Source organism: Erythrolamprus reginae, chromosome Z, assembly GCF_031021105.1.
Source record: "Erythrolamprus reginae isolate rEryReg1 chromosome Z, rEryReg1.hap1, whole genome shotgun sequence".
In the NCBI taxonomy this organism is placed as follows: domain Eukaryota; kingdom Metazoa; phylum Chordata; class Lepidosauria; order Squamata; family Dipsadidae; genus Erythrolamprus; species Erythrolamprus reginae.
This window is the reverse complement of record NC_091963.1, coordinates 151,898,126-151,919,560: the sequence shown is the minus strand read 5'-3', so window position 1 is coordinate 151,919,560 and position 21,435 is coordinate 151,898,126. Positions and strand designations below refer to the sequence as shown.

The window sequence follows — 21,435 nt, the reverse complement described above, 5'->3', positions numbered from 1 at the left end:
GATGTAAATCGAGGACTACCTGTAGGTGGGGTTGGACTAGATGACGTGCAATAGCCCTCTAGTTTTGGCCAGATCCTACAACACCTGAAAACCAGGTTCAAAACAAAACAAAGCACAGCATCTTCCTGCATTTCCATCACTTAAGACTGCAGCAGCCTTTGTTCCACGTGGACCAATCCACGTTTCTCTTCTTTTACTTTCCCATTTTGCTCCACGTCTGCCTCACGTTTTCTCCTTCCTGGGGCCTTGCGCACTCACAGCACACCCCATTTGTGTGACACACTCACCTTGGATGCCTAGGATGCCGATCGAGAGGACCAGAATGCCACAGGACACCATCAACACCAGAGTGAGTCGGCTGGTGGGACAGAGGCGCTGGGCGAAGGGCTTCGAGAACGCAAAGTCTGTGAGAAAAGAAGGATGTCCTGAAGACCCCCACCCACCCATCCTTCCAGGACCAGCAAGGCGAGCGGGGTCTCTCCCCGGGGAAACAAGATGCAAGAATATCTTGGAGGCCCTCACCAGGTGGACACCTTCTGGACTTGATGCCACGGCTCTGTGACCCATCCTCAAGACCATGACATGGCTCCACCAAAGGAGGAGGTCTCCAGGATTCCACCCCACCAAAATAAGTCTCCACCCCTCCCCCACACCAGTGGCCGCATGATTCGAATCTGCTTCCAGGTACCTTTTTCAATGTGTGTTTCCTTCTCCACATTTGGAGGCAGCAAGTCCTCGTACATCTGGGGCGCAGTGGGTGACTTGGAGGATTCCATGCTGGGAAAAAGGGACGGAGGCAGGTGGTTGGGTGGCAGCAGTGGGTTCCTACTGGTATAGTCAATGCCGTTGCACCCGTAGTGTGAATTGAGCTGCGTGCACAGCTCCGTGTCTCCAGCGTGTGCCCAAGTGCATCTGAGCAAGATTTTGCTTCTGTCCATGCGCAGGAAGCAAAGAAGATCCCTGAAATCTCTCTCATGCGTATGTCCCTTCATGACATCTTGATTCATGTGCATGCGCAGAAGTAAAATCTTGCTCTGATGGGCACGCCCATGGCAGAGCTGCTGAGCTGCGCATGCAGCAAAACTGGGTTGCGGTGGGAGCGGCCACCCCCACCTGGTGGGTGGGATACACTGGAGGGTCTGGAGTGACATTTCAGGAGGCAAATTCCTGGAACAGAATTTCTCGATCTTGGCCATAAACATGGGTGGATTTCAGCTTGCGCTGCCTGGGGAATTCTGGGAGTTGAACCCCACCCATCTTCAAGTGGCCATGATCAAGAAGGCTGGTCTGAAGAGAAACCACCCAACATTCCCCCCACTCCAACATAATGTTTCATCTTCAGCTGTAGAACGCCAATGCTCATTTTACAAGGTCTCAGAACCACGGAACCATGTCTTTCAAAGATCCTGGAGCACTGGTGAACTGCCAGAAGACTGGAAAAGAGTTGATGTCATTCCCATCTTCAAAGAAGAAGAGAAAAAACAGATCTCAGAAACTACAGACCTATCAGCCTGACCTCAATACCAGGGAAGATTCTGGAAAAGATAATCAAGCCATGAGTCATCAAACACCTAGAAGCAAACGGAGTAATAACCAAAAACCAACATGGGTTTGTCAAAAACAGATCATGTCAGACTAATCTTATTGCACTCTTTGACAAAGTGACAAAATCAATGAACCAGAGGAATGCTCTTGATTTAATTTACTTGGACTTCAGTAAGGCATTTGATAAAGTAGATCATAACCTACTACTCGATGGGCACTATCTAATAACATGAAATTCAATGGTGGAAAAAAGTCAGGGTTTTTAGAAGATGTTTTTGAGGTGGTGTTGGAGGACCATTAGTCTGAAGTGGTGTGGGGCTTTCTGCCTAAGCCGAGTGTGGGCCTAGAAGACGTCCAACATCCCTTCCGACTCTGTTCTTCTATGTCTATTTCTACTATCCTGTTCGTTCTCCACTTACAACCGTTCATTTAGTGACTGTTTGAAGTTACAAAAAAAATCAATTTTTTTCTTACTACCGGTTCTGTGGGCACGGCTTGGTGGGCGTGGCAGGGGAAGGGGATTACAAAATCCCCATTTGTACCCCATTCTCCAAATGACTCCAAATTTCCATTACTGGTTCTCCAGAACCTGTCAGAACCTGCTGAATTTCACCACCGTGTGAGGGCACTGAAAAAAAGTTACTTATGGTACTTTTCACCCTTATGAGCACCAATTCATAGTTATGACTGTTGCTGTGTCCTGGGGTGGTGGGATCCCCTCTCGTGACCATCTTGAGAAGTCAACAGGGAAGCCCAATTCTTTTAAGGACCACGACACTTCCCGGTGGCAGGAATTCTCTTAACCATCGTTGGCCAGGAATTCAGAAGGAGCCTCCTGATAGTGAGGACAATGCACCAGTGGAACTACTTGCCACCAGAGGTTGTAGGAGCTTCCTCACTGAAGGTTGTTAAGAAGAGACCAGTGGACAGCCATGTTGGGGGAGAGTTTTGCGCACATGGAAGGTAACCCCACCAGCTAGCCACAGTTAACCACTATGCCTAATTGAAATCTTCAGTGAAAAACACTACAGCAGGCTTTCTTGTAAAAATATATTATTTATTTATTTATTTATTCGACTTTTTAAATGCCGCCCTTCTCCTTAGACTCAGAAATTTTACTTTTCTTCTTAGCAAAATGCTTCTCTAAATAAACTATCACAATACTACACCAGTGGGCTATAAGCCGGAACACTAAATTGCGCTCACCGCCACGGCTTGAAAGTTCTGCGGGACCAGCGCAATTTTGCTGTTGCAACTGTGGAGGTAGAAAAATTGTGCATGGAGCAGCAGGTGCGCCCATGTTTCACCGAGGGTTTTTTTTGCTTCTGCGCATGCTGAAACACAAGCGCACCTGCGGCTCCGTGCACAATTTTGCTTCCTCCACAAGTGCAACAGCAAAATTGTACTGGTCCCGCAAGAACTCACAAGCCACAGCAGCGAGCGCAATTTAGCTTTCCAGCTCGTAGCCCATCACTGCAATACTGTCATACACTATTATTACATCTACCACTGCATCCACCCACAAGCCACTAAGCACTAAACCACCCAGCACAAAATCACTCTACAACAAACCACAGTAACCTTATATATAGGTGTTGTGGTTAGCTCTGGCCCAGCTCCTGCCCCAAGGAATGTGCAGGTGGAGGTGGGGGAGACATCCACATGCCGCAGGCCAGTTTTGCTCCCAATAGAATCTGCCGACAGAGTCTCCTCTGACCAAGGAAACGTGAGTGACAGGGAAGAGGGGAGTTTGGCAGACAGCCCAGGAGGAGATCAATCATCTGTATCATCTTTGGATTCTGAACAAGAATTAATGACACATCCACGCATGCGTAGTGATGCATAGGAGACAACAACTGAAGGATTATTACAAGAGAAAATGAGGCCACCTGTGGTTGGGTGGGGCTCCAGTAATTAGTGCTACAGATAAAAGTGCAGCCTGGTGTTTTAGCCTCAGGGCAGTTTATCTGATTCATTGTTTCGTCAAGATCGTGGTTTTTGCTGTTCAGGATTGTGTGTGTGGACTCTCTGGACGTTAGAATTGGACTCAATTTCCCAGTTATTGGGTGAGCAATTGGACTGCATTCAACCTGTGCCTTGTGTGTACCAGAAAATCCCTTTGACATTTAAAAAGGGAGCTGTTTCTGTTATTCTGTTGATAAAAACATTTGGGTTTTCCTTTTATCCTGTGGTGTGTGTCTTCCTGGACTAATTACTCTGTAATTACGGGCGGTTGAAACACACCGGCAGAACATATAGGTTACAGCCCATCAGGTTATTATTATTATTATTATTTATTAAATTTGTATGCCATCCCTCTCTGTAGACTAAGGGCGGCTCACAGCAGTAATGGAAAACAATGTACAATACAAATCTAATATTTAAAAACTAAAAACCCATAATTTAAAAAACATGCACACAACATACCATACATAAACTAGGCCTGGGGAAGCTATCTTAGTTGCCCCATGCCTGACAGCAGAGGTGAGTTTTAAGAAGTTTACGAAAGGCGAGGAGGGTGGGGGCAATCCTAATCTCTGGGGAGAGCTGGTTCCAGAGGGTCGGGGCCACCACAGAGAAGGCTCTTCCCCTGGGTCCCGCCAGGCGACATTGTTTAGTCGACGGGACCCGGAGAAGGCCAATTCTGTGGGACCTAATCGGTCGCTGGGATTCGTGCAGCAGAAGGCGGTCCCTGAGATATTCTGGTCCGATGCCATGAAGGGCTTTATAGGTGATGACCAACACTTTGAATTGTGACCGGAAACTGATTGGCAGCCAGTGCAGACCGCGGAGTGTTGTTGTGACATGGGCATATTTGGGAAAGCCCATGATTGCTCTCGCAGCTGCATTCTGCACAATCTGAGGTTTCCGAACACTCTTCAAGGGTAGCCCCATGTAGGTTGCAGCACAATTAGCAAAACCATGATTACATGCTGATTATGGCTTACATCAGGCTTTCCTATGGCTACAGACCATCTTCTTGCATTGTAATATTACCTCCAGAAGTAAACTTAAATAAATTTCTGACAAGCCACTTGTCTGGAACGGTGTAGGTTCTCTTAACTTGAGCAGGGGAGTGGACTAGATGACCTCCCAGGTCCCTTCCACCTCTGTTATCCCCCCCACCCCACTGCACCTCTCTCTTTGGGACTCGGGGACTTGTCTGCCAGAAACTGAACAAATGGTGTGTAGAGCGCTGGTGAGACCACATTTGGAATAATACTGTGTCCAGTTCTGGAGACCTCACCTATAAAAAGATACTGTATTGACAAAATTGAACGGGTCCAAAGACGGGCTACAAGAATGGTGGAAGGTCTGAAGCATAAAACGTATCAGGAAAGACTTCATGGACTCCATCTGTAGAGTCTGGAGGACAGAAGGAAAAGGGGGGACATGATCGAAACATTTAAATATCTTAAAGGGTTAAATAAGGCTCAGGAGGGAAGTGTTTTTAATAGGAAAGTGAACACAAGAACAAGGGGACACAATCTGAGATTAGTTGGGGGAAAGATCAAAAGCAACATGAGCAAATATTATTTGAATGAAAGAGTAGTAGATGCTTGGAATAAACTTCCAGCAGACGTGGTTGGTCAATCCACAGTCACTGAATTTAAACATGCCTGGGATAAACATATATCCATCCTAAGATAAAAATACAGGAAATAGCACAAGGGCAGACTAAATGGACCAGGAGGTCTTTTTCTGCCGTCATTACCGGACTCCATAGTGTCATCCCCAAACCCCCAACACTTTACCCTTAGATTATCCACGGTTGACCTATCCAGATTCCTAAGAGGTCAGGGAGGGGCGAGTACAAGTGCACTAGAGTGCCTTCCGTCCCCTGTCCTATTGCTCTCCTATATCTCCTATATCTTTCTTCTATTCCTATATCTCTTCTTCTATTCTTTCATTGATATGTTCTATTACTATATCTTCTTTTCTATTCTTTCACAGATATATTTTACTATGAGGATCTCCTCTATAACCTTCATCATGTACTTTACTATGTGTATATAGATATATACACCCACTAAAACCCTCATTGTGTATTGGACAGAATAAATAAATAAATGTTTATGTGTTTCTAACCAGTGGTCACTTGACCACCGAAGTCGCCATGCTGCCCTGCGCCCCTTCCTCTTCCTCCGTGGCATTTGCAGGCCACTGGCAACCAGGGTCCTCCGCTCCCCCAGCCTTGGTTCGGAGACCATCCCGCCTGGGCAACATTGAGCCCTGATTCCCCCCCCCCACCTGGTTGCTACAAAAGCAGGGCTGGCATGAGGGGGCTGGACCAGTGAGGCCCCCTCTGTCCTCCCCCCCCATCCCTCCCTCTCCCCCCCCCCCCACGGGACCTTTGCTCTGTCAATATTATTTCTCCCAGGGACCCTGGAGGGAGTCTACAACTGCCCTGTGAATGGGAAACAGGTCACTCTGCATCAAACTTGGCGGCTTGAAGATGGGTGGACTCCAACTCCCAGAATTCCCCAGAGCTACACTTCTGGGAGTTGAAACCAACTCAACTTCAAATGCCCAAGGTTGAGAAACATGATGGAGGAAGGGGACATTAATAAAGGCAGGATGGGAGGGAGGGAAGGAAGGAAGGAAGATAGGAAGGGAGAGAGAAAGAGAGAGAGAAAGAGAGGAGGGAGGGAGGAAGATAGGACGGAAGGGGGAGAGAGAGAAATAGAAAGAAAAGGGAGAGGGAGAGAAAAGGAGAGAGTGAAAGAGAAGGAAGAAAGGAAGGGGGAAGATGGGAAGGAAAGGGGGAGAGAGAAAGGAAGGAAGGGAAGAGAGGGGAGGAAAACGAAGGAAGGAGAAAGAGAAGGGAGAGGGGAAGGGGAGGATGATAGGAAGGAACGGGGAGAGACATAGAAAGAAAGGGAAGAGGGAGGTAGGAAAACAGAAGGAAGATAGGAAGGAAAGGGGGAGAGAGAGAAAGGAAGGAAGGGAAGAGGGAGGGAGAGAAAGAGAAGGGATAGAGGGAGGGGGAGGAAGATAGGAAGGAAAGGGGGAGACATAGAAAGAAAGGGAAGAGGGAGGTAGGAAAACAGAAGGAAGATAGGAAGGAAAGGGGGAGAGAGAGGAAGGAAGGAAGGGAAGAGGGAGGGAGAGAAAGAGGATAGAGGGAGGGGGAGGAAGATAGGAAGGAAAGGGGGAGAGAGAGAAAGGAAGGAAGGGAAGAGGGAGGGAGGAAAAAGAAGGAAGATAGGAAGGAAGGAGAGAGAAAGAAGGAAGAGAGGGATGGGGGGAAGAAGGAAGATAGGAAGGAAGGGGGGAGAGAGAAGAAAAGAGAAAGAGAGAGCGGAGAGGGAGGAAGGATGGGTAGGAAGGAAAGAGGAGAGAAAGTGGGGGGATGAAAGGAAGGAAAAAAGGAGAACAGGGATGGTGCGGAAGGAAGGAGGGAAGGAATGATGGACCCCACTGCCCTCTGCCAGGACCGGTGTAGGCAGGGTCTCCTGCTTGGGCCGTCGGGGGTTGGACTAGACGACCCCGCAAGGTCCCTTCCAACTCTGTGCACCTGCATCTGCCTTGATTCAACCCGAGTCGGAAAAGCGCTTGAGTCCCTCGCAGCTTCCCCGGTTGGCTTCCTACCTGCCCACTTGGGCGGTGCCGGGTTTAATTGCCCCGGCAGGTGAGAGCGGGGCGGCTTCTAAAACGGCCTCACCTGCCCCGAAAGCCGCGCAGAGTCTCCGGACTGAGCGAGCCACGATGCGCGTCTGGTTCTTCCTCGCCTGGCTGCTTGTCTTCCCGCAGGAATGCTCGGCCTCGTGGGCGCCGGTGGAGGTGCGCTGCGGGTCGCACGGCCTGGTGGTCACTGTCCACAGGGACCTCTTCGGGACCGGGAAGCTGGTGGAGCCCGACGAGCTGACCCTGGGCACCGCCGCTTGCCCGCCTTCGGGCCCCGCGGACGGCGCGGTGGTGGTCTTCGAGGCGGGTCTCCACGAGTGCGGCAGCGCCGTGCAGGTATCAGCGTCTTGGGGCGGGGGGCTCAGTCTGGGGGGGGGGGGCAAGGGAAGGTGGCAGCGTTGGGGGGTCCTGTCTAAAGGGGGGCTGGACTAGAAGACCTCCAAGGTCCCTTTTTCTTTTTAAAATAATATTTTGTTAAATTTTTACATATAAAAATAGAAAGAAAGGGGAAAAAAGTTTTACTCCAGGGTCCCTTTTTATTCCTTTCTTCATTTTTAAAAAATATTTATATGCTGCCCACTCCAACAGGACTTGGTAGTAGTAGTAATACTACTACTACTACCACTACTACTACTACCCCCCATAATAATATTTTGACAAAAAACCAGTAATACACAGAAACAAGATTTATAGCCTGGCTTTTGTATTGCAATATCACAAGTCAAACACTTCCCAAGTATCTAGGACTTAGTGATACTACTACTAATAATAATAATAATAATAATGATAATGATAATTTATTATATTTCTAGCCACCCTATTCCTCAGACTCAGATTGCTGTTGTTGTTGTTATTATTATTATTACTATTATTATTATTATTATTATTATTATTATTATTATTAATAGTAGTAGTGGTAGTGGTAGTGGTGGTAGTAGTAGTAGTAGTAATAGTTTCACAAAAAACAGTAATACACAGCAAACGAGATTTATATGCTGGATTTTGTATCACAATATCACAAGTCAAACACTTCCCTTGCTCTTCTGGGGCCAACTCTGCAGGGCCATCCTTTACACCCATGTTTCACAACCTTGCAACTTTGGAAGATGGCTTGATTTCAACTCCCAGAATTCCCCAGCCAGCTTTAGAAGAGAATTGTGGGAATTGTAGTCCAGGCCTCTTTAGAAAGTCAGCAAAGTCTGACTAACATTTTTTTTTTAAACCCACCATTTTGTTTCTACCTGGATTAGATTAGATTAGATAATTTATTCATTCATCCATTATCCATCCATGCATTTATTTATTTATTAGTAGCATTTATATGCTGCCCAGTTCCAAATGGCCTCTGGGTGGTTTACAATGATAGAAAATAACACACACTGTTGCCGACTCCATCAACGTTGAAACTCCACCCTGAATTTCCCACTGGCCACCCTTAAATACCTATGGGGAGTGGTCAACAATTCCCTAGAATTACAAACTACCGACTACTTCCTTTTCCCATACAAGTATTCTTGTCTTTTTCTTAGTCTTCTAAAGTGGGCATCTAGCAAAGGCTCATGATCTCCCTCCTCCTCCAAGTCAGACTCTACGGTCATTGGCATCTCTGCCACCTCTGGGGGTCCTTCAGGTTCATCCAGGTCTATTTCTCCCTCACTCTCACTCTCTGCATCAGCTGGCAAAACCACTGGCCCAGGGTACCAAGATGGGCCTGGCTCATCCTCCTCGGAATCTATGATGACCAGAGTTGGTCGAGGATCACTCACAACAGCTTCCCTCTTTGCAGATGACCCCTGACCTCCTGATCTACCATATCCAGCTCTTCTACAAACCTTCACTGACCAAGGACCACCCATTCATTGCCCGGAGCCATGGTGCCACCTTTGGGCTGGAATGCCACTATCCCAGGTGACCATCAGACTGGGCTAGGTCCGGTGGGGGGGGAGGAGTACACGGGCAGGGGGGCAGGGGGCTTTGTCTTCCTCCTTGGGGAAGGCTGCAGCTGCCCTAGAGAGGGCAATTCAATGAGGGAGGGAAGGAAGGAGGGAGATTGAAGAAGGAAGGAAGGAAGGAAGGAAGGAAGGAAGGAAGGAACGAAGGAAGGAACGAAGGAACAAATGAAGGAAAAGGGAGATGGAGGAAGGGAGTGGGAGGGAGGGAAGAAGGTGGGCAAGCAGGAAGGAAAGAAAATACACAAAAGAAGCAAGAAAGGAAAGAAAGGGGGAAGGAAGGGAGGGAAAGGGATGGAGAGAGGTAGGAAAGAAGGAAGGACATGGGAATAAAAAGGAAGGAAGGAAAATAGAGGAAAGGAGGAGGAAGGGAGAGGAAGGAAGGAAAGAAGGAAAAGGGGGAAAGGGATGGGGAGAGGGAGGAAAGAAGGAAGGAAGGAAAGACAAGGGAATAAGAAGGAAGAGAGGTGGGGGGGAAGGGAAGGGAAGGAAGAGAAGAAAAGAAAGAAGGAAAAGGAAGGAAGGAAGGAAGGAAGGGAAAGGGACAGAGAAGTGAGGGAGGGAAGAAAGAAGGAAGGTGGGAAGGAAGGAAAGAAAATTAGATTAGATTAGATTTATTGGATTTATATGCCGCCCCTCTCCGCAAACTCGCAAAAATACAGGTGGGAGGGGAAGGAAGGAAATAACCAAAAGGGGGGATGAAGGGAGGGAAAGGGATGGGGAGAGAGGGAGGAAAGAAGGAAGGACATAGGAATAAGAAGAAAGGAAGGAAAAAGTCTCAAGGCTTTTGCTCCCCATTCTCTGTTCCCTTCTTGCAGGAAAGACAACGTGACCAGTCAAGCCCTCCGGCCCACCTGGTCCCCTTTGAAGGCCACAATGTCCAGAGAAGGCTCGTTGGGATTCTCCTTAAAGCTGATGACCGGTAAAGCTGATGAACAATTCTCCTTAAAGCAGATAGCCACAAGAAGCCCTATCGAACAAAATAAAATTCAAACGCGAAAAAAGTCAGGTTCCTTCCTTCCTTCACTTCCTTTCCATCTCTCCTTCCTGCCTCCTTCCTTCCCCTTCTCCTTTTTCCTTTCTTTCTTTCCTTTCTTCTTCCTCCCTTATCCTCCCCCCTCTGCCTCTTTCTATTCCTCCCTCCTTCTTTCTGCCCTTCCCTTTCTTTCTTTTTTTCCTCTTCTTCCTTCCACCCTCCCTTCCTTCCTTCTTTTACTTCCTTTCCTTTTTATCCCTTCTTCCCCTCTCTCCTTCCTGCCACCTTCCTTCCTTCTCCTTCTCCTTCCTCCTTTGTTTCTTTCCTCCTTCCTCCTTTCTTCCTTTTTTCTCCTTCCTTCATTATCCCTTCTCTCTGCTTTCTATTCCTCCATCCTGCCATCTTTCTTTCCCTTCCTTCCTTTGTTTTCTCTTCTTCCTTCCACCCTCCCTCCATCCCTTCCTTCTTTTACTTCCTTTCTTTACTGTCCCTTCTTTTCCCCCTCCTTCCTCCCTTCCTCCTTCCTCTTTCTTTCTTTCTTTCTTTCTTTCTCCTTCCTTATCCCCTCTCCCTGCCTCTTTCCATTCATTCATCCTTCCTTCTGTCCTTGGCATGGTTGTGGGTCACAACAAAGTCAGGCTCTACATTTAGGCAAGAAAAACAAAATGCACAGGTACAGTAAATGTGGTACATTGCTCAAGAGTAGTAACTGTGAGAGGGACCTTGGAGTCCTGGTGGACAACCATTGAAATAGGAGCCAGCCGTGTGAGGCAGCTGCCAAAAAAGCCAACACGGTTCTAGGCTGCATCAACAGAGGGACAGAATCAAGATCACATCAATACCACTTTATGAAGCCTTGGTGAGGCCACACTTGGAATATTTCCATTCAGTTTTGGTCACCATGATGCAAAAAAGATGTTGAGACTCTAGAAAGAGTGCAGAGAAGAGTCACAAAGAGGACTAGGGTACTGAAGGGCTAAAACATACGAAGAAGTGTTGCAGGATCTGGGCATGGCTAGTTTAATGCAAAGAAGGACCAGGAGAGACGTGATAGCAGCCTTCCAACATCTCAGGGGTTGCCACAAAGAAGAGGGAGTCAAGCTAGCATCTGAGGGTAGAACAAGAAGCAATGGGTGGAAACTAAACAAGGAGAGAAGCAACCTAGAACTAAGGAGAAATTTCCTGACAGTCAGAACGGTTGATCAGAGGAACAGCTTGCCACCAGAAGTTGTGAATGCCGCAACACTGGAAGTTTTTAATATGATGTTGGATAACCATTTGTCTGAAGTGGTGTAGGGTCTCTCCTGCCTAAGTAGGGGGTTGGACTAGAAGACCTCCAAGGTCCCTTCCAACTCTGTTGTTATTAATGTTGTTGTTGTTGTTGTTGTTGTTGTTGTTGTTATTATTATTATTATTATTATTATTATTATTATTATTATTATTATTATAAGGCTGAAGGGGAGAGAGTGAGTTGGGCAGGGAATTCTGGAAGTTGAAGTCCAGAGCCCTGAATATCTCCATTGGCCAACTCAACTATGTTGATCATCTAGGGTGGAGCTCAGACTTGTTAAGAAGTGGGAAGAGTGACCACTGAGTAGTCAAAGATACACTTACACAGAGGAAACACGGACAGCCCAGAGACACAAGTAATAATTCAGTAATACAATCTGGATACATTAAGTACATAAAATCTTATTTACTTTGGCAAATATCTGAGTTAAGAACAATCCTAATCATACACAATTAAATCAGTCAATACACATACAACACTATAAGTCTTTACTTTTTCAGCTTACAAATATTTATTTATTTATTTTATTTATTTTAAAGAGTTATATTGGGTATATTTATTTTAAAGAGTTATATTGGATATACATATAGTAAATATATAATGAAGGTTATAGAAGATATGCTCTATATCTAAGAAAGAAGAGAAGAAATAGGAATAAAATATATCAGTGAAAGAGTAGAATTAATATGTAGGAAAGAAGAATGGTATATATAAACTATCATTTGAACACACAGTTCTTACTAGAGCAGTCACAGAGAACATAACAGAAATAGAGAGAATCACCTTCTGGCTCCCTCTTGTGGCCATCTGCAACACTAACTATTAAAGCAATAGTGTTTCAATACATTTAAGCATGTATTGTTGGTTTGTTTTATATATTGCCAAACCCAATCAGTTACGTACATACAGTAGTACCTCTAGATACGAGCTGCTCCACATGCGAGTATTCCAAGTTACGAGCCACGACGGGAGCGAAATTTCTGTTCGACACCCGAGCTCAAATTCGGGATACGAGCCGAGCTTCCACTAGGTGGCGCAAGAATCCTTGCTTCTGGATATCTCGGCAGGGAAAAACAAAGGCTAAAGCCATTCGTTCGAGATACGAGTTGATTGACATACGAGCTCAGTTCTGGAACAAATTAAACTCGTATCTAGAGGTACTACTGTACTACTTTTTGTTAGCCGCCCAGAGTCCACTGGAGTTGGGTGGCGTATATATTCTGATAAATGAGTGAATGAATGAACGAATGAATACTAACAGGATCTCCTGGGGCTGCTTTCATTTGGGGTGGACTATTGTGCCAACTGACATCCCCCCCCATTTTTGGCACCCATTGCAATTGGGGGCAGTAGGGGATGGGTGAGTGTCTACTACTCCATCGTAACTTTCTTGCATCTTTCTTGGTTCAGATGACTGGGCGGCCGAAAGAACCTTGGACCGCTTCGTGCTGGGGGAGCCCTTGCGCCTTCAGGCAGACGTCCAAGCCCAGAAGTACCAGCCCCTGAGGGTCTGGGTGGAGAGCTGCATAGCCAGCACCAACCCCATGCCCACCACCAGTACATCCCACTTTGAGGTTGTGGGCGCCAGTGGGTAAGAGCCACAAGAATGAGGAGGCTGTGGAAGAGGGGGTTGGGTGCTCCATCGCGAAAGGTTCTTAACGAAAATATTGGACGTCTGTTTTTGTCCGTGATGGTCTAAGGGTCTCCAGCCTGGAGTAAGGTGTTGTAGTAGAAGACCTCTAAGGTCCCTTCTAGCTCTAAGAATCTATAGTATCTTTCTCTCTCTCTCTCCTGTCAATTAATCAATCCATCAATCAGTCTATCAATTCTGTCTGTCTTATCTATCCATGTTTTCTATTTTATCCATCCCTGTCTCTATCTATCTATCTATCTATCTATCTATCTATCTATCTATCTATCTATCTATCTATCTATCTATCCAACTATCTATCTATCTATCTATCTATCTATCTATCTATCTATCTATCTATCTATCCAGCTATCTATCTATCTATCTATCTATCTATCTATCTATCTATCTATCTATCTATCCAACTATCTATCTATCTATCTATCTATCTATCTATCTATCTATCTATCTATCTATCCTATCTATCTATCTATCTATCTATCCAACTATCTATCTATCTATCTATCTATCTATCTATCTATCTATCTATCTATCCAACTATCTATCTATCTATCTATCTATCTATCTATCTATCTATCTATCTATCTATCTATCCAACTATCTATCTATCTATCTATCTATCTATCCAACTATCTATCTATCTATCTATCTATCTATCTATCTATCTATCTATCTATCCTATCTATCTATCTATCTATCTATCTATCCAACTATCTATCTATCTATCTATCTATCTATCTATCTATCTATCTATCTATCATATCTATCATATCTATCTATCTATCATATCTATCTATCTATCATATCTATCTATCATATCTATCTATCTATCTATCTATCTATCTATCATATCTATCTATCTATCTATCTATCTATCATATCTATCTATCTATCTATCCTATCTATCTATCTATCTATCTATCTATCTATCCAACTATCTATCTATCTATCTATCTATCTATCTATCCAACTATCTATCTATCTATCTATCTATCTATCTATCTATCTATCTATCATATCTATCTATCTATCTATCATATCTATCTATCTATCATATCTATCTATCATATCTATCTATCTATCTATCATATCTATCTATCTATCTATCATATCTATCATATCTATATATCTATCTATCTATCTATCATATCTATCTATCTATCTATCTATCTATCATATCTATCTATCTATCCAACTATCTATCTATCTATCTATCTATCTATCTATCTATCTATCTATCTATCTATCCAACTATCTATCTATCTATCTATCTATCTATCTATCTATCCAACTATCTATCTATCTATCTATCTATCTTATCTATCTATCATATCTATCTATCTATCATATCTATCTATCTATCTATCTATCTATCTATCATATCTATCTATCTATCTATCATATCTATCTATCTATCTATCTATCATATCTATCTATCTATCTATCTATCATATCTATCTATCTATCTAAATTTATGTCTGTCCATCTGTTTGTCTAAAATTAAATTACATTAAATTCTCCCGTAGATGCATGCTTGACGGGCGGGGGACAGGGGTCTCCTCTGCCTTCCTCGCCCCACGGCTGCGCCAGGAAACCCTGAGGTTCACTGTGGATGCCTTCCAATTCTCTGGAGAGACCCAGAAACTGGTGGGTCCCGCTATGGAGTGGGTCGTGGGTTGGGGTGTGGCGGGCAGGGGTCTTCCTTGGGTGGGATGCAGGCTGGGATTGCAACTTACTTCTGCTACTGGTGCTGATACGTGCGCACTCCAGCCCAGGTGACCGGCGAGCGCGCTTATGTCGGAGTAAGACACACAGGAAGCTTCTGTGCATGCGCAAGAAGCAAATCTTGCAAGATGTGCATGCATGTGAGATTTCGGCCATCTTTTCGCTTCCACACATGCGCAGAAGCGAAAAAACGCTGAAAATTGTTGAAATCTCAGGGGCCTGAACACAGGAGTCTTCGGAGAGGGGCGGCATACAAATCTAATAAATAATAATAATAATAATAATAATAATAATAATAATAATAATAATTATTATTATTATTATTATTATTATTATCCTCTTGCGAGATTTTGCTTTCTGTACAAACGCAGAAGCCAAATCTTGCTCCGACACATGTGCTTGCCCGCTGGTCCCCTGGGACTGCATGCGTAACTCCATTTTCGCTACCAGAACACTGCCCCCCCCGGGGCCTTTTCTTGCTTCCTGCGCATGCGCAGAAGCAAAAATCTCATGAGGGGATGATTGCGCATGTGGGATTTGGGCAATTAGTGCAGCGATATATGCCACTGTGTGTGCAAATCCTCCCCATTCAGTTGATTGTGTCCACATGTCCCCTCTCTTCAATTTGGTTACGCACATGCACAGGAAGCAAAAGTGCATCAAAATCTCGCAAGGGGATGCTCACACTGTGTTGATTTTGGCACATTTTTGCTTCATGCACATACGCTAAAGCAAAATGGGCGAGGGGACATGTGCACGTAATTGCCCGAATGAGCAGGATGCATGTGCAGTGCAACAGTATGCAGGTAAGTGGAACCGGCCGCTAGTTAGCACCTAGTTTGTGGGTAAGCATCAGTATGCTTACCTGCAAACTAGGTGAGTGACATAGGGGCGGCATACAAATCCAATTAATAATAATAATAATAATAATAATAATAATAATAATAATAATAATAATAGGGGAAGGTTTGGTGGGGACGTTTTGCCTATTTGCCGATGACTCTAAAGTGTGCAATAGGGTTGATATTCCTGGAGGCGTCTGTAATATGGCAAATGATTTAGCTTTACTAGATAAATGGTCAAAGCAATGGAAACTGCAGTTTAATGTTTCCAAATGTAAAATTATGCACTTGGGCAAAAGGAATCCTCAATCTGAGTATTGTATTGGCAGTTCAGTGCTAGCAAAAACTTCAGAAGAGAAGGATTTAGGGGTAGTGATTTCTGACAGTCTCAAAATGGGGGAACAGTGCAGTCAGGCGGTAGGGAAAGCAAGTAGGATGCTTGGCTGCATAGCTGGAGGTATAACAAGCAGGAAGAGGGAGATTGTGATCCCGCTGTGTAGAGCACTGGTGAGACCACATTTGGAGTACTGTGTTCAGTTCTGGAGACCTCACCTACAAAAAGATATTGACAAAATTGAACGGGTCCAAAGATGGGCTACAAGAATGGTGGAAGGTCTTAAGCATAAAACGTATCAGGAAAGACTTCATGAACTCAATCTGTATAGTCTGGAGGACAGAAGGAAAAGGGGGGACATGATCGAAACATTTAAATATGCTAAATAAGGTTCAGCAGGGAAGTGTTTTTAATAGGAAAGTGAACACAAGAACAAGGGGACACAATCTGAGGTGAGTTGGGGGAAAGATCAGAAGCAATGTGAGAAAATATTATTTTACTGAAAGAGTAGTAGATCCTTGGAACAAACCTCCAGCAGACGTGGTTGGTAAATCCACAGTAACTGAATTTAAACATGCCTGGGATAAACATAGATCCATCCTAAGATAAAATACAGGAAATGGTATAAGGGCAGACTAGATGCATCATGAGGTCTTTTTCTGCTGTCAATCTTCTAAGTTTCTATGTATGCAGGTTAGTGGATCCCGCTGCCCAAAGTCCGCAAGGAATTGAGCGGCTTAGATATTTAGTCCAATAAATAGATAAATAAATAAATTTATTAATTTATTTTATTAGATTTCTATGCCACCCACTCCTGAAGGACTCAGGGCAACTTTAACTAATTATTAACTACATTATTAGTGTTTAACTAATAATAAAATAAAATAAAAAAATAAAATAAATAAAAGTTTCGTAAAAGGCTGTGTTCAGAGTAGAAGACACCCCCAAATTTTCAGTCTTGGTACCTTCACTGGCAAAAGAGGAAGAATGACCCCGCTGGGAATTTGGGTTTAAAAAATTCCTATTCTCCAAAGCACCTGAGGGTAGAACAAGAAGCAATGGGTGGAAACTAAACAAAGAGAGAAGCAACTTAGAACTAAGGAGAAATTTCCTGACAGTCAGAACAGTTAATCTGTGGAACAGAAGTTGCCTCCAGAAGTTGTGAATGCTCCAACACTGGAAGTTTTTAAGAAGATGTGGGGTTTCCTGCCTAAGCAGGGGGTTGGACTAGAAGACCTCAAAGGTCCCTTCTGACTCTGTTGTTGTTGTTGTTATTAAATTCCTCCCTTTTTTTCTTCCCAGATTTACATCACCTGCCGCCTGAAAGTCACTCCAGGAGACAAGCTGCCCGATTCCTTGAACAAAGCTTGTTCCTTCGACGCAGCCCACCATTCGTGAGTTTGGCCCACCTCAATACCCATAATCCTTGACTTAATGACCCCAACAGAGCCCGGCGTTTCTGGATCCATTCACTTAAGAGAATTGCTGCCGCTGCTGGGTTTGGAGTCCGTTACTTGTCGGAAGGTCGCAAAAGGGGATCTCGAGACCCCAGGGATGTGGCGATGGCCAAGCGGGGGTTCTTGCTTACCTCCGCTACCGGTGCGGTTGCCGGGTGACAGGCACATGCACGCATGTATCTAGCATGCACACGCATGCGTCGGAGAGAGATTTAACTTCTGCACACATGTAGGAAGCAAACCTTGTGAGAAGACACATGGGTGTGTGAGATTTTGTCAAAAATAGCTGAAAATCACCAAAATCTCGCACGCCCACATGTCTGGTGAGTTTTTTTGCATGCGCGGAAGCAAAAAAAGTCACCGGAACATGGGTGCACCTGCGTCTCCGTGCGAAATTTTGTTATCTGCACAGGTGCTGAAGTGTAATTCCACTCGAACTCACAATACCTCCAGAGACCCGGAGGCAAGCCCAATTAGCTGTTCCAGCTTGCAGCCCATCTCTGGAGGGAGGGAGGGAGGGAAGGGAGGGAGGGAGGGAAGAAAGAAAGAGAAAGAGAGAGAGAGAGAGAGAAAGAAAGAGGAAAGGAGAGGGCAGAAAGAGAAAAAAGGAAGGAAGGAAAAAAGAGAAAGGAAGGAAGGAAGAAGAAAAAGAAAGAAAGAAAGAAAGAAAGAAAGAAAGAAAGAAAGAAAAAAGGTACTCCAGGACTACCCATATTAGCCCAGTTTGAGCAGCTCTCCTCTCATTTTGGGAGTTCTAGTGTGGCACCTGTAAAGAGGAGTGGGTTAGGACTGGGGGACCCCTAGGAAATATAGACACCATCTTGTCGCTTCCCCTTCTCCAAAATATTCCGCAGTTTAATAATCTCCTTAGGGGAGCAAAGAGAGTCTAGAGCACGTACCCACACCCATTCCCTCCCCCAACCCACTCCTGTGCACCCCCTGTGCTGCCCTGCGCATGCGCACAATCTCCTCCCCAACCCACAGGCCTCATTGAAGCCTGAGACGGTGAAAGAAGAAACCGGCCAAATGAGCAAACCGGAAGATTGGGAAAACAAACTTCCGGTTTGCCCATTGGGCTGTTTTTCGCACTTTGGAAGCCACCAGGAAGCTTCCTTGAAGCCTCCAGAGGGCGAAACAGCCTTCGCCAAGCCCCAAAATTAGCTGTCTCGTGTGTGCATGTGCACTGGAGGTGACACAGGGCTGCGCCTCATGTGTTCTCCGATATGGCTTCGTGGGCCACCTGTGCGCCACTCTGCATGCCACTAGTGCACCATCGCGGGGCAAGGGGCTGGTCTTTTACAGCCAGCTTTATTTCCCCCTGGCAGGTGGGTCCCTGTAGAAGGACCAAGCACCATTTGCGACTGTTGTGAGACCCGGAACTGTAGTGGGGTAATGGAGGAGCAGGACCCCCGAGGAACCCCTGACAGCGGAGACGTGGATGGGCAAAGGAGCCTGGGAGGTAAATTGCAGCGGGGGATCAGCGTCGGGGAAAACGTGATTTACGGCATCTGCAGTTTGGGTTTTTCAACACTGTTTTCCAACCTGCTAGGGCAGAGGGTGGCTATCAAGGTTCCAAGGAGCACCCAAGCCAAATCAGAGTCCAAGTCAAAGGACAGTGTTCCCTCAATTTCCGCGGGGGATGCGTTCCGAGACCGCCCGCGAAAGTCGAATTTCCGCGAAGTAGAGATGCGGAAGTAAATGCACCATTTTTGGCTATGGACAGTATCCCCAGCCTTCCCTTAACACTTTAAACCCCTAAATTACCATTTCCCATTCCCTTAACAGCCATTTACTCACTATTATTACTGGCACTCACCATTGAATAAGACACTTAGTGATCCTGATATTTATAAACATAATTATTTATTAACAATTTTTTTTTGTTATTTATTTGCAAAAATTATTAGTTTGGGGATGATGTATGACGTCACCATTCAGGAAAAACCGTGGTGTAGAAAAAACCCAGTGAAGTATTTTTTAATTAATATTTTTTGAAAAATCGTGGTATAGGCTATTCGCAAAGTTCGAACCCACGAAAATCGAGGGAACACTGTACTCCTCAATTTATTGCTGGAGTCATCCTAGCACCCACACTGGGAAACCTGGATCTGAGTTTCCCACCCAAGGCACACCTGGGGATGGAGCTTAAAGGAGACATAGTTGAGAGGGGCATTTGCTGGGAACAAGCGCAAAATTCATCTGGTGTTGAGAGAATGGCCTGCATTCCTGGCTGTCAAGGTTTCCCAGGTAGCATCCAAACTAAATCAGAGTGCGAGTCAGTTCCAATTTACCTCGAAGTTCCAATTTATTGCCAGAGCCATTCTGGCAGCCATGCTGGGAAGCCTGAATCAAAGTTTCCCACCCAAGGCACACCTGGGGATGGAGTTTAAAGGAGAATCTGAGTTTCCCACCCAGTTGAAAGTTCACCTCCCTTGTCCCCCCCATCTCAGATTGTGCCAACGTGGTCGGTCTTCCTTCCGCTTCCACCCAGGTGGGTGGGCCTAGGAGGACCTTGAACCCCTCAAAAGAAGGTTTTGTGGCTGCATCTGTTCCCTCATGAAAATCCCCCCCCCCAAGTTCCCATCAATGTCAGGCCATCTACAGAGAGTGTGGCAAGCCGTGGATTCATCACCAACTTCTGCACCAGCTTGACAGTGGGTGGGGTTGGACTAGATGACCTCCAAGGTCCCTTCCCCCCTCCCTCTGTTAATCTGTGAAACCTTGGCCAACTTGAAGATGGGCCGACTTCAACTCTCAGAATTCCCCAGCCAGCTGTTGCTGAAAATATACTGCAATAGAGGGCAACAAATTCTCCCGCAAACTTCTCTGCTGCTGCCCTCTGGTGACCGTTTGTGGTTCTGCAGCCCTATTTTTTTCCCCTACGTTCAGGAGGGGCCGATTTTCGCTGGGTCTCCCCTATCCATCCTATTTGTTTATTTATTTATTGGAGTTGGAAGGGACCTTGTAGGTCATCTAGTCCAACCCCCTGCTCAAACAGGAGACCGTACACCATTTCAGACAAATGACCGTCCAATCTCCCCTTGGACATCCCAAGTGTTGGAGCGCTCCCAACCTCCGCAGGCAACTTCTGTTCCACTGGTAGATCACTCTCATAAGAACCTAAGAACCTAAGAAGAGCCCTGCTGAATCAGGCCAAAGCCCATCGAGTCCAGCATTCTGTGTCCCACAGTGGCCCCCCAATTGTCCATGGGGATCTTGAGCAGAAAGAGAAGGCAAGACCCTCCCTTTCCCTGGACCCCCCAACAAATGGTACTCAAGGGAACCCTGCCTGCCTCAACCAACATAGAGGCGGCACATGATTGATTGATTGATTTGATTTGATTTGTATGCCGCTCCTCTCCGTAGACTCGGGGCGGCTAACAACAGTAATAAACAGCATGTAACAAATCTAATGTTTAAAATAATTTAAAAACCCTTATTAAAACCAAACATACACACAAACATACCATGCATAAATTGTAGAGGCCTGGGGGGAAAGAATATCTCGGTTTCCCCATGCTGTTGTGAGCCGCCCCGAGTCTGCGGAGAGGGGCAGCATACAAATCTAATTAATAACAACAACAACAACAACAACAACAACAACCACCACCATAATATAATAATAATAATAATAATAATAATAATAATAATAATAATAATAATAGACTTGCCATGCCCAGTTCCTCAACCTCCCTTCGTATGTTCTAGTTTCTAGTCCTCTTTGTCATCCTGGTTCCTCTCTTCTGCACTTTCTCTAGAGTCTCAATGTCTTTTTTTGTAGTGTGGTGCCCAAAACTGGATGCAGGACTAATTGTGGTCTAACTAAGGCTTTACAGAGTGGTGTTACTACCTCCCTAGTCCCATATTGTATCCCTCTGTTAATGCAACTCAGGATCGTATTGGCCTTTTTGGCTGCCGCTGCACATTGCTGGCTCATATTTAGTTGGTTGTCCACCAAGACTCTGAGACCTCTCTTGGAGTCTTATCTGGAATGGTGTACGTAAGGTATGGTATAGGGCCTCCTGCTTGAACAGAGG

At 45.3% G+C, this 21,435-nt stretch overlaps 2 protein-coding genes across 8 annotated transcripts in view; one reads left to right on the top strand and one right to left on the bottom strand.

Annotated features, from left to right (window-relative positions):
* The window catches only part of LOC139175949 (asialoglycoprotein receptor 1-like), a 579,489-nt gene that overhangs the window by 6,167 nt on the left and 551,887 nt on the right, over positions 1-21,435 (bottom strand). For 2 of the 6 annotated variants that reach the window (XM_070767361.1, XM_070767363.1), the window contains exons 2-3: positions 689-777; positions 288-404 (exon numbers count right to left, since the gene is read on the bottom strand). In XM_070767361.1, the coding sequence (XP_070623462.1) occupies positions 288-404; positions 689-777 (206 nt within the window). Of the gene's footprint in view, positions 1-287; positions 405-688; positions 778-4,792; positions 4,912-7,063; positions 7,156-7,210; positions 7,914-21,435 lie in introns of those variants that run through there. The other 4 variants (XM_070767360.1, XM_070767364.1, XM_070767366.1 and 1 more) reach the window with 4 other exon arrangements.
* LOC139175941 (zona pellucida sperm-binding protein 3-like) overlaps positions 7,152-21,435 on the top strand; it is a 28,249-nt gene continuing 13,965 nt past the window's right edge. The window contains exons 1-7 of one of the 2 annotated variants that reach the window (XM_070767348.1): positions 7,152-7,509; positions 8,960-9,081; positions 9,941-10,044; positions 12,800-12,980; positions 14,567-14,687; positions 17,244-17,335; positions 18,724-18,857. In XM_070767348.1, coding sequence (XP_070623449.1) covers positions 7,255-7,509; positions 8,960-9,081; positions 9,941-10,044; positions 12,800-12,980; positions 14,567-14,687; positions 17,244-17,335; positions 18,724-18,857 — 1,009 coding nt within the window. In that variant the 5' untranslated portion in view covers positions 7,152-7,254. The remainder of the gene's footprint in view (positions 7,510-8,959; positions 9,082-9,940; positions 10,045-12,799; positions 12,981-14,566; positions 14,688-17,243; positions 17,336-18,723; positions 18,858-21,435) is intronic. The other variant, XM_070767349.1, reaches the window with a different exon arrangement.